The sequence below is a fragment of the Pygoscelis adeliae genome, unplaced genomic scaffold (genome assembly GCF_000699105.1).
Source record: "Pygoscelis adeliae isolate BGI_AS28 unplaced genomic scaffold, ASM69910v1 Scaffold24, whole genome shotgun sequence".
In the NCBI taxonomy this organism is placed as follows: Eukaryota; Metazoa; Chordata; class Aves; order Sphenisciformes; family Spheniscidae; genus Pygoscelis; species Pygoscelis adeliae.
The window spans coordinates 1-12,503 of NW_008824806.1; the positions used below are offsets into that span (position 1 = coordinate 1).

The 12,503-nt window shown below is 40.4% G+C and overlaps 1 protein-coding gene across 1 annotated transcript in view; it reads left to right on the forward strand.

Annotated features, from left to right (window-relative positions):
* The first annotated feature begins 966 nt into the window (after positions 1-966).
* Positions 967-12,503, forward strand: part of LOC103916973 (ankyrin repeat domain-containing protein 26-like) — a 14,918-nt gene continuing 3,381 nt past the window's right edge. The window contains exons 1-4 of the mRNA XM_009324053.1: positions 967-1,243; positions 1,948-2,183; positions 2,939-3,185; positions 11,013-11,058. Of these exons, the coding sequence (XP_009322328.1) occupies positions 1,007-1,243; positions 1,948-2,183; positions 2,939-3,185; positions 11,013-11,058 (766 nt within the window). The 5' untranslated portion in view covers positions 967-1,006. The remainder of the gene's footprint in view (positions 1,244-1,947; positions 2,184-2,938; positions 3,186-11,012; positions 11,059-12,503) is intronic.

Genomic DNA, 12,503 nt, shown 5'->3' on the forward strand with positions numbered 1-12,503 from the left:
CTAAAGCAGCCATGTTTCAGAGCTACATTCGTGTTTAGAAGGTATTGTAGAATGAGTCAACTGCCTTTGCAGTGGCTCATTTTCAGTCCAAAAGTTAGTAGCATTTTTGTGTTTCTGTTGGAAGAGTTATTTTTGAAAGACAGGAAAGGGCTTTACATTTAGGTGGTTTTAAATAAGTCTAAATTTTCTACTTTCTCTTAGAGACTCTTTCAAGTGTTTACTATGCTAGTTTCATCCAATTTTCTTTTATTAAAAGACAGGACATAATGTTTTATGCTCAATAGGTATAGAAAAGGTATGTTTTTGGCAGGGGGAAGAGGAGGACAGAGCTGTAGTTAACCATTAGGACCTATTGAAAGTGATATTTCCTGCAAATTTTTGAAAATAAACTGCAGCTTTGACCTAGGGAGAATATGTCTTCCTCCACCGCTGCTGTAAAAGACATATTCTGAACCACTATTTACAAATCTTTCAGTGTAATGGAAAAAAAGAGTATCTGTTTCTTGTCTTGTCAGTTCTGTAACAAAGCTTTGACTGTGTTGACAGCATGTAAAAATTCCTCGAAAGCATGATACATGTTGTTTCTGATGAAACCAGAAGGTGGCTAGGTATGGATGTGTTTGATTTCCCATGAGCATATGAGCATCTCATGGAAGAATAGCCCTGGTGCTTTTCAACCTAGCCCTATGGGTGAAATGCTGCTAGTTTGGTACCTCTTGGTCTGTGACCTACTGCAGAAGAACGGAGAAAGGATGGGAACCTGAGGGATCCTACCAGAAATGATGTGAAAGCTGTTCTTGTTTTAAAACAAGAGCCTGGTTTCACTTTGGTTTTAAAACTGAGCCAGCAGATGACAAATACACTCTCGATGGCCAACCCCTTCATGGATTTTCACAGAATTGACTAATTTTAGATCCCTCTGAGTTCCTTTGTTGTTTGGGTTTTTTTTTGCTGTCTACAGGTTAGTGAACTTTCCCAACAGCTGGAGATAGAGTCTAAAAAATGCATGCAGCTAGAAGCACAAAATCAGGATTTGCGAGAAGAGTTGTCTACCATGCGTGGGAACCATGAAAAACTAGAGAAGAGCAAATGCCAGCTGAAAGAAGAGGTGGCTAACCTCAAACATCGTTTGGAGACTAGCATGGTGGATCACAGCCAAATAGAACAATATAAAAGAGAGATGGAAGAACGAGCCGGACAAGAAATAAGACAAAAACTACAAGAAGTCAACCTATTTTTGCAGGTAAGTGAATTTCTCACTTGTGTCTGTAGTCTCTATTATATACTTTTGTTGTGGCCATCATTTTTTAGTATTTTATTTTTGGTGCCTGATTCTGTGTGTTAGTGCTGTATTTCTGTCTTTCCTGAAGGGCAGTGGGAGAAGGGAATATGGTTGGGCAAGAGTGCTTTCATGTTTGTGTAATGTGCCTGCAGGTCCCTGAATCGAAAGCTTGCCCAGGGTAGATTTCCATTTTGCAGTTCTTGGTGGGGGTATCGCTGTCCACTGGTCTTGTTCTTGCTGTTCATCCTTGAACGGGTATTGCAACTTACAGTTGTCATGGCCAGACGTACAGGTCCTGCTTTGTCATTGTACAGGGGAAAGTGCTCAGAAAAGAAGTCACTGAAGTTGGGGATGGGGGCGTGGAGGTGAGGGATCCTCATAATTTCTTTGAGGAATCCTTTTCTATATGCCCTGTCCTACAGAGATAGCATTCTTTTGTTAGTAGCTTTGATGAATAATAGTACTAAGAGGGGGGGTTCTTTCTGAATGAAAACAATTTTTTAACGTGGTAGTTCCAGGGTCCTGCCTTGATTGCTCATGGTAGTGAGGAGGCACGTTTTCCTCACTGAGTGAAGCTGGGCCCTTGAAATTGGGTATGTGCAATTGCTTGGTGGGGAGAGTTCTCTTTTTCTTTGCGGTGGTTGAAAGTGCATTGTCTGCTTCAGACGCAGGCAGCCTCCCAGGACAGATTAGAACAAATCAGAGCCAGTCATCATGCTTCACTGAGAAACCAGCTAAAACACAGAATTAGAGATCTCGAATGTGAATTGGACAGGATAAAAAATACCCAACAAGACAGTATTTTTCAAAAAGAATCCACGCAGGCAGAAGTGGAAAGGTACAAAGAGCTGTATCTGGAGGAAGTAAAAATTAGAAGATGCCTAGCAAATAAACTGGAAAGGTAAGTCCATGCTTTTTTGGAGTGGTAGTAAGATACTACTTTTTCCTTATGCGTTTTCCTCCTAAAATCCCTCTTCTACATCTGGTCAGCATTACGTATGTAAGCATAAGATGGCATATTTGTGAGGAAAGTACCTTAGACCCTTCCCCTTCATTAGAACTGCCTTCATTTCTCTTTAGTATTCCAGCAGTAACACCACATTAATAGCGTATTTTTTAACTTGATTGTGTTTTAACAGGCAGCCTTTTTGCCAATCTCTAATAATCTCTTCCTCTTATTCTGTGTATGGCAGAAAAGATAAATTTCATGTCCTTTACTGCTTGAAAAAGGATAGGCCCTTCAGAAAACAGAATTTGATTCTGTGAAGCAAAAATAATAAATCTTTTTTGGCTTCCACTTCAGCAGTGTGCCTGAGGTTTGAGCTTTCCTTGGGAAAGGGACGGTAGCCCAGAGTTCTTATGCAGGTGACATACCTTTCAGAAGAAGCTATGTAAACACATGGTATTCACAGATTGCTTTGAAGCCCTAATGCTGAGAAGTCTGAAGTGTTGGTAACTCTTGCTGCTCCTTGCAGGTAGTGTGACTTCTTAGAAGTAGGTTCTCCAAAAAACCTCAGATCAAATTATGTTCTTGTTTTAGATGCTCTTAATCCCTTCCCCTTTCAGAAGTCAAATAACAGTCAAAAGACTGGGAGGGTAACTTTACAGAAGTGTTACTACCGAAGGTAATTCTTTGTATGCTTCTGAATGTTTCAGAGCTAATGAGAGACTAGCAGAAGCCAACGCTAAGCTCCTTCAGGAGCGCCATAGAAGCAAATCTTTAATCGCAAGCAGCATTGTCAGTGGGGGTCTGGCTGCAAGTCCAGTTCTGTATTCAACTGAACTGGGACATCTTGGCAACAATTTGGCACTGAACAGAAGTCTAAGTCTAGGAGGAAGCTTCCTAAGCCCAACGGGGAACGCATTATCATCAAGAAACAGAGTTGAAGCATATGTGGCTAAGGTAAGCATTTTGAAATACTGTTCTCAGCTACTGCTAAAGAGTATCCATAAGCAAGGTTATGCTTTTTAGCCTAAAGTTAGAATCCATTTATAGTTCCAAACCATATGGTCTAATATGCCAAAACAACTGCTAATCATCAAAACAGTACACAACTATATGTGGTAGGGGTGAAGATTTTTCATCATCAAGGTTGTACAAATTTCCAAGAGTGCTCAAAGACCAAAAAATTCTGATATCTAAATAATGAACTGTGTAACTACATTCTTTTACAAGAGAAACTGTGATAAAGAATAACTGTGGCCTAGGAAGTTCCCAGCTAAGCTCTTCATTAAATTTTAATGTGTAGTATGTATGACCTATTTAAAATGGCTAACTTTGAGTGCAAAATCCCATCAGACATCTTTGAGACACCTTTTCCTTCTTCACTGATCTTCGTTCTAGCAGTTTCTTTGTTGGAACTTGTTTTAGTACATTAATACCACAAAGGGATGCTTCAAAAATAGGATTATATGAATGGGATCACGTAACTTCTCACTTTATTACTTCAGTGCGGGATGTATACTATGTGTAGAAGGCATTTGTTTTTGTAGTTCCTGCTATGTGTTATTACCTGAAAAGGTAAAGTTAACTACCCCTCCGGAAGTCTTCACAGCTTTCTAATTTCGCAGCAATGCTGCAACCTCTGCAATACCTCTGGTCAAAGTATGCCCTGTAATTAGCAGTCAGTGTGATAGCACATCCCTCACAGAATGGTGAACATTATATCATGAGATTTGGAAACCAGATGTCAATAGTTGTAATCACTTTCCCACCTAGCATAGGATTGAGGCATGGACAAGCTTCTCTATTCAGTCAGTGTTCTATCCCTCACATATTCTGTTGGTGAATGAATGTGAGAAGCATTCATTCATTTTTAAGTCCATCTCAGTTCAGTGGTCCCACCCACACTGGAAAGAACCCATTTAAACAATGTGCCTACATACTGCACCTGTTTTAAAAAAAAAAAAATAAAAAATGGACAGAGCAGTGTAGGTAATGCGTAGCAGTGACAGTTACAGAGATTAACTGTTCTGTATCACTGTGAACGTGTTTTTCAGGTCAGAGGGGTGGACATAATTACAGAAAGAACTCGGGAGGCAGTACTGTACCATCTGCAGGGCTGTTCTGCATGCAAGCAGTGGAAAGGAGGCAAAATTCAGGGACCCACTGCAAAAGTGAAATAAGGAGAAGGCCAGGACAAGGGAACAAGACGGGTAGGGAGCAGAGAACAAGTGAGGAAAAGAAAGGACAGAGGGATGGGAGCAAGATGTTAAAAGAAGAAAAAGGCAAAGGAGGAAACTATCCCACTTCTAGGAAAAAAGCTGCCCTAGTTTAAAAGAAAAGGGTTAACAGTTGTGCCTTTTTTTTAAGAAGAAGAAAAAAGGAAAAAAAGACAGTGAAGGGAAAGAAAGTGGGAGTACTTGGTGCTTCTTAACTGAATTACAGCAACATTCTTCAGGTAGTCCTTTCCATTTTAATTTTTCAGAAGAAATTGGAACTCTGGGCATCTCAAAGTTTTGTCAATGTCAAGAGAGATACCTTTACTGGTTTACTAGCTTCCCTTAAGTATATTACAGAAACTAAATATTTTAAAAGGCTATTTCATAGCTGGTTGTTTTTATCCAGTTGCTAATATATGCAGATATATATTTCAAATAGTTACATAGGCTGCTTCAACGCTTTGTGAAAATCTACTTGTGAAAAACATTTGAGCTGATTCCAAGAAAAGTGTGCATTAGATCTGAGAATGGTGTTACTGTTCTCACTCAGTGTCCTGACTTCAACAGCAACCATAAAGTTTCTTTTCAGAGCATATGTGTCTTGCATTTTGTGATGGATTGCCATGCTGGAGAATGCTTTTGGGTTTTGGTACTGTTTTTTGAGGCTTCACTTTGAAGGTTTAAAAAAGAGAATCATAAAAAAACCCATCAACCTTGAGCAGACTCTCAAGGAAGTTGAACAATTATGTATGACACTTCCCCAGTCTCCAGTTACTGATGTCAGGTGGGTTTTTCTGTTTGTTAGCTCAGGGGCTTTCTTATATACATAAATTTCTCCTTCCTAGTGCAGTTTTGTTAGTAGGACTTCGTCCCCCGAAGTTGTCGCTGATCTTGTTTGCAACCTACAGAGACTTTTACTTTGTCGTCAACAGAGTTGCTGAGGATAATTGGCTCTTACTATACACAGTTTGTCTTCTCGGGATTAGCTTTTAATTCTAATATAGTATTAAATTCTAAAGTTTTCTTCCCTGAATGAAGGTGAGTAAAACTATTGCTAAAGCCTCAGAGAACTTACCCATTTCTTACCATTTCTGCCAGGTTCTCTTAAGAAAAAACTGGAAATCTCAGCATGCCTGTTTTCCCCCAGTCAAAGCAGAAGGCTGGTCTCTGGGACTCAGAATTGCTGGTGTGAATTTATCCTCCCTGTTACTAAATCCAGCTGCATACCCTTCCATGATATTTCTTCCTGTAATCACCAGTTAGGGAACAACTGAGACTAATGTAATGGCACTGTCTGTAGCCTCAAGTCACTCAATGTTCAATGTATTCAGGAAAGTCTTAAGACCTGGTCTTCTCTTTCACAGTCCTTCAGAAAAAAGGAACCGGGCTCTCAGAGGTGCAGTACTTGCTAGAGGACATGCATCTAAGTGGGTATTTCACTTACAACTGCTGGCTCAGGTTTCCTCAACTGGGTGCAGTATGTCATTAACAGTGTTTGAAGCCATACCATATCTCTGAGGAATGGAAAGTACAGGATTCCTGACACGTGCGCCTAAAAGCAGAGGATTGAATTGGAAAATAAGGCTTTAAGTCAGGAAGTAACAAAAGGGAAAAATTGCACGTATCCCTCTGCATACAGTAATAGGTGGTTGGATGGAATCTCGGATCAGTTTCCAAATGCAAAATTACCAGATGCACAGTCTGTGCTGTCATTTCTGCGGGAGTCCTGTGTCATTCAGTAGACAAGTTGGAGCATGAGGAAAGAATTCAGAGATTACAGTTTTAGTCTATTTTGAAGTACTTTGCCAGTTGTGCTGCTTAGTACTCTGCCTGTTCACCACATTATTTAAAGACAGAAGAGTTACTCTGACTCTAAGCCTTTTCTTCACTTCACTTCACTGTTTGCTTCAATTATGCTTCAGATCTTTTCCAGTAACCTGGTTCCCTTCTACAGAATTTGTCTTGCCTTTTAAATTCAAGCTGAGCAGTACCTTCTTGGCTGGAGATTACAAGTGCTCCTCCCACTAAAGCTCATAATGACAGGGAGTTAAGGAGCTTAAATTGCAGTGTGCCTCAGGTAGTCATCTTGCACTTCTTTTTTTAGTCAAAGCTCTCTGTGCAGATTTGGTGTTTCTCGCTTCCTCAAGGTGAGAAAGGCTATTTGAAGTAGAGGACATGCCATTCTTAAGAGGAGGATATTTATGTAAATTTGGTTTGGGCAAAAGCTTTTAAATAGCTTCAGGGGTAAGGAGGTAAAAATACTTCACACTGCTATTATTCAAAATGCTGGTATTAATTCTTTGTCCATGCAGCTGTTGGAAAAAACATTGGTAAATTGTGCTGATTGCAAACAAGAGGAAGAAGTGCTCCTCTGGCAAGTGGACACAGTTACTTCTTTTAGACATAACTAAGAAATTTGGAGTTTGAAGGCTTGAAAGATTTCACAGTTTTCCTAAACCACTACTTAACATGAGGCAAATGTCAGTGATTATGCATATAGCTTTACATTTTGAAGATGGTCATGTTGCAAGCCTTGCTCAAGCCTAGCAAAAAATGAGCATTTTATTCTTTAAAAAACAAAGAAATGTGTTCCATTACAGTATAGCCCCTTTCCCTTTATCAAATATATGCTACAGAAATTAGTAACCTTGAAATGGCAGTGCAAAAGTATCTTGAAAAATATAAAAAAGTTCATATTGACACAAGTAATGAACCAGTAAAATGCCAATCACATGCAAATGCCTTTGGCTTTTTTGGTTGTTTTTATTTTCATTAGAGCTCCAGTAATGAGGAATAAATTACAAGTACTTGAAAAATTCTGTGCATGTAATTACAGTGACTGTGGCGACTAGCAGTTCATCATCTTCTGGAAGGAGGTTGGCTGAAATTTGTTTCCTAGTAGGACTTGTGTCATAACAAGGATGTGCGTGTGTATTGCCTGTCCTTTACAGGAGTGAAGAGGTCTTTGATGGAGTCTTTTTGTCTTTTTATGATCTGGCCTACTGACTCCCAAACTGCTCATGAATTGGCATGTCAGCATCCAGAACTAAATTGAATCAAGCAGATGAAACACAAATACGAGGTACTGCTAGTGGTCTGTGTACCATGATTTGGGAACTGCTGCCTTAGTCCATAGACTAAGGCAAGGAATGTCTGCTGCAAGGAGGTTTTGGGACTGGAATCCTGTTGTTAGGTTTAACAAATGTCAAGCTTAAATCCTAACAGCTGTGGAAAAGGCTGGTGAAAATGAATGTGGGTGTCTTGACACAGAAAATAATGGTGAACTCTGCTAGCTGCAACCAGTGTGAATTAGTGGATTTATTAAACCAGTTTTCCTACATACTGGGAGAAAGGGAATGTCTGCTTCCTACTCTCTCTCTCAATTTCTGTTCCTTTTCTGATTTCATTTTCCGTCTGCACTCATGTATTGTAGCAGTCTTTGTATTGTTAGCTTTTTTTACTTGCTTCATTTACATGTAGGCCATGTTCTTATTTCTCACTGAAGACCTTTGAACTTAAGGCCGTTTTTCTTTCTTCTTCAGCTCCTTAATCAAAAATCTGTTCTTCTCTCTTCTCTGCAGCCAGATACATGACAAGGTTTGTAGCCAGTATTGTTTAATGTTGGGTGGTATTTTATACTGGAAATGTTTTGTCTGTTTATGCTGTTAGGTTTTGATTAAAACTTACTGATGCATTCACATTTTCCTAATAATGCAAATATTTTGAACTTGTTAGTTTGTCCAAGTGAAAGAATGACTGCTGCAGAGTACTTTCATGCTTTCTGTGTTTGAAATGTTATGGCTGCTGTGGTAGTTAACCATCTGTAAGACGATGGTGTATGGATTTCATCTGTTACAATGGAACTTCTTTAAACTATAGGATTAGGCTGGTTTACCTTCCTTGCCAGTTCCGATGTGCAAAAAGTTCTTGGTATTGACAGCGGCTGTGTCTGGTGTACCAGTACTGTTCTGAAGTTGAGTTCCTAGACTCTGAGTATCAGCTCATGGAGTCTTACAGGATCGAACTTACTCTGTGCTCAAGCAACCCATATGGGTAAGTAGTAAGTCAATACCGCTTTCTGAAAAAGAATTATTGAGAAGGTGACTGCTGCAAGGGAACCCAGCACTGCCTGAAGAGATGTGCAGTGAGATGAGAAGTACCTCAGCATAGAACTTAGCGCAGAAGAGATAGCAATCACTGTTCTGCTTTTCAGTTCTGTGACTGTAGTCTGGCAGAAGCTTTTCTGGAACCTGAAATTGTCATCCTTACTGCTCAGGAGGTTTGGGATAGTCAGCTGTGATGCCTTTTCCAGGGAGCTGGGGGGAAGGAGAACAGTGGAGGCAAGTTAGTCCTAAAGTGTGTATATTGCCTGGCTCTTCATTCCCTCTTCAGAAACCGGTGTGTCAGTTTTATTTCCACCTATTCCTCTTTCCTCAGGCGTGGATGAGAATCACAAAGATGTTAATGGAATGAATAAGAGGAGAACAAGATCATCTTCTTCTCTTGATTCATCCGCACATGTTGTGGAGGATCCTGTGGGCCTTCTGGTCATTGTGAAGGCTCCAGAAACCAGGAAAAGTGGTTTCTTCTAACACCTCAACTACTACTACTTTGTTCAGGATTCGTCCTGGTTTTGGGTCGTCTTTTGGTCTAGGCATTAGTTTTCCTGCTTTTTTCTGTTACCAATGTCTCACTCCATGTGTTAGAGGGTCCCTTCTCCCCAGGATTTTGCTGCTGCTTGTACCTGCTTGAAAATGATTAGAGGTTTGGGGATTTGAGGGGTCCTTTTCCCATGTTCTTTCAGCTCCGTGCTCTCCTCTTCTAGCTGTGAAGGCACAGACTATTCCAACGAAGTACCACTGAGTGCTTCTTCCCCTGGAGGAGCTGGTGAATTTGGTCGCAGCTATCCCTGTAGTCCTGGAGAGAGGGCCCTTCCCTCCACTTTGGTGGTTTACAGCCCCACTTCTTTGGCCCTTGCAGTTACTGCCTGTTACTGCTCCTCTTGTGAGGGTTTGCAGAGTGCTTCCCTTACTGAGGCTTTTGCTCTCTATGGCCTATTGAGTACATCGTACAGTGTTTCAGTTCTCTTTGTTGATATGTTGCTAGGTGAGCCTGCTCATTTCATAAAATAAATACTTATTCCCTCAGGGATTCAGTACTAAAAATGGGTGAGGGTGGAAGGGGCCTCTGAAGATCATCTAGTCCAACCCCACCCCTGCAGGGTCAGACCTAGCAGGTTGCTCGGGGTTATGTCCAGCCAGGGTTTTGTACATCTCCAAGGATGGACACTCCACAACCTTTTCTGGGCACCTTCTTCCAGTGTTTGACCACACTTACAATTTAAAAAAAAAAAAATTCCTTATGTTAAAATGAAATTTCCTCTATTTCGATCTGTGCCCATTCCTCTTGTTCTTTTACTTGGCACCACTGAGAAGAGCCTGGCTCCGTCTCCTTTACTGCCCCCACCAGGTATTTATACACCTAGGTAAGGTCCCCCTGAGCTTTCTCTACTCCAGTAAAGAAACAGTCACAGCTCTCTGAGCCTCTCCACATAGCTCACGTAGTCCAAGCCCTTCAGCATCTTCATGGCCGTCGTAGGCCTGGAAGCTGTATGGTATCCATTTTGAAAATCACTTCTATGTGTCAAAGACTTGATAGAAAAAACGTAGGAGTCACAAGTATCATCAAATGTAAACAACAGCATATAGCGCTTGGACTATGACTCTTCAAGAGATCTGATTTCTTCTTATGAAGACTTTGAAGTCAGAATCATAAGTGAGAATAACTTAATTGGTAGCAATAACCACCTTCTAGGGGAGAAAGGAGTAAGTGCTCCTTTCTAGTGATCCAAGCTGATTTTGGTTACATGATAAAACCCACAGCACTTGCTGTGTAGAAGCTGTAGCTGTTGCTATCTTTTCTTAGTACAAAGTTTGCGAGAAAAAATTGTGTGTGTTTTTATATTTTTATATATGTGTGTCATGGTATTTGCAATAACAATAAAGAAAAATCTTGGCATGAGCTATAGGAGCTCTTTCAATTTTCCATCTTAAGGTGGAGAAAAGAAGAATATTGGTGCAGGCTTTTTTCCTAGACAATGGAATATGTCAGTCCTGCAGTAGCTGCTGTTGCACCTCTTCTCTTATGAAGCTGCAGAAGCCAGCCTCAACTGAATTTGTCCCTATGGATGGCATTTGTGCTTATTTCGGCATTTAGCTGACATTCTGCTCATGTATTTGATGATAGACTTTAGCCATACCTTCATTGTAATAACTCCACTGTGCTTTCTTCCTGTATATTTTTTAAATGCCCAGTTATAATCCAGCTGGTGAGTTACAGAATGTTTTGTGCTACAGTTAATGTTGCTCAGCAAAGAGAATGCTACAGCCTGGCTGACCAAGAGTTTCTCTTCATTGAAAATCAAACCCCAAACCAATATGTCTCTTATTTGGGATGATATTTTTAGTTTTTATCACGTTATGTGTGGGTTTTAAGAATGTTTAGAAGCTTAATATTACAAGAAGGTAACTGTTAAAATATTAACTATATATTTTCTGTATAATTCTAGGTACGACGGGAACTGGATGAAAAAATCACTAAAGAACTTGAACAGGGTAATGTGTCATTATGTTAGGAGTGTTTTTAAGGAAGATGATGACTGTTCCTAACTCTTGAAATAATGGCTTGAAAGTTGTCAAGTTCCTGTGCTAAGCACAGTTTTTTTTCTGCTAGCTTTTTCTGCTAGTTTAGACTTGAATGTGAAAACTTCCTGCTTACCAAAATACTGTATAGGAGGTTATGCAGTTGCCTGAAAAAAAAGTGGAAAGAAAACTAACCCATTTCCCCCCCACAGATACACACGGATTGACCTGAAGTCACCTTTCACTACAGTTAATTCTCAAGCGCAAACATCAGACATAAAAGAAACCCTGAGATAAGATTTTTATAGACTTCAGCCATCACTTCTCCTTCCATGTACATCAACTGCATTCAGCACTAAACCATACCATACACATTCTCTGCTGTTAGTTCTTAATTTTTGCCATGTCTCTCACTCGTTGCTTGTATTTGTAGCTTATATGTTGCAGTCTTTTTTGAATAAGCAAGAGGAATGTAATCAGTGACAAAATATATCCTTTCTTTAGGAAAAGATCATTCAGTAGTGTTTAGGCAAACATAAGATGAGTTGATTGCTTGTAATACATAGCATAAAACATGCTCTATAATATGAGGCCAGGTGTCCAAAGAGGAATTCCACCTATTTCATGATAGGTGTTCCTCCAGAGTCACTGCTTTGCAGTGACTGGTACTATTTCAAAGCAGATGGCCCCTGAGAGCATTTCCTTTTGTTCCTGTATGCTTTTAATCATATAGAGAGTGTTCAGCTGTTGCTTCATAGCTCTTTCTGTGTGTCTGAATGGGCACAAAGCCATTGCATTGCATCCATGTGCATTTTGAATGTAACTGCACATCTGCTAGGAGTCACAAAGTGTGTTTGGTTTGGGGACCTTGTCTGAAAAAGGTGGCTGGAGAAAGATGGCACAGGTGGTTTTGCTTTCATTGAGTGCATTTTCATGGAGTAAAGAGGGTTTTGCCAGAGCAAGTTACAAAGACTGCCCTCAGAGAAAGTGCCAGGCTGGGAAGCTGGTCCTGGCCTGACTGCAGTGCACAGGTGTTCGCATTTTCACAGGCAGATTCATAGAATCATAGAATCGTTAAGGTTGGAAAATACCTCTAAGATCATAGAGTCCAACCGTCAACCCAACACCACCATGTCCACTAAACCATGTCCCTAAGCGCCTCATCCACACGTCTTATAAATACTTCCAGGGATGGTGACTCAACCACTTCCCAGGGCAGCCTGTTCCAATGTTTAACCACTCTTTCAGTAAAGAAATTTTTCCTCGCGTCCAATCTAAACCTCTCCTGGCGCAACTTAAGCGATAGGACGAGAGGAAATGGCCTTGTTACTTGGGAAAAGAGACCAACACCCACCTCGCTACAGCCTCCTTTCAGGTAGTTGTAGAGAGCAATGAGGTCTCCCCTGAGCCTCCTTTTC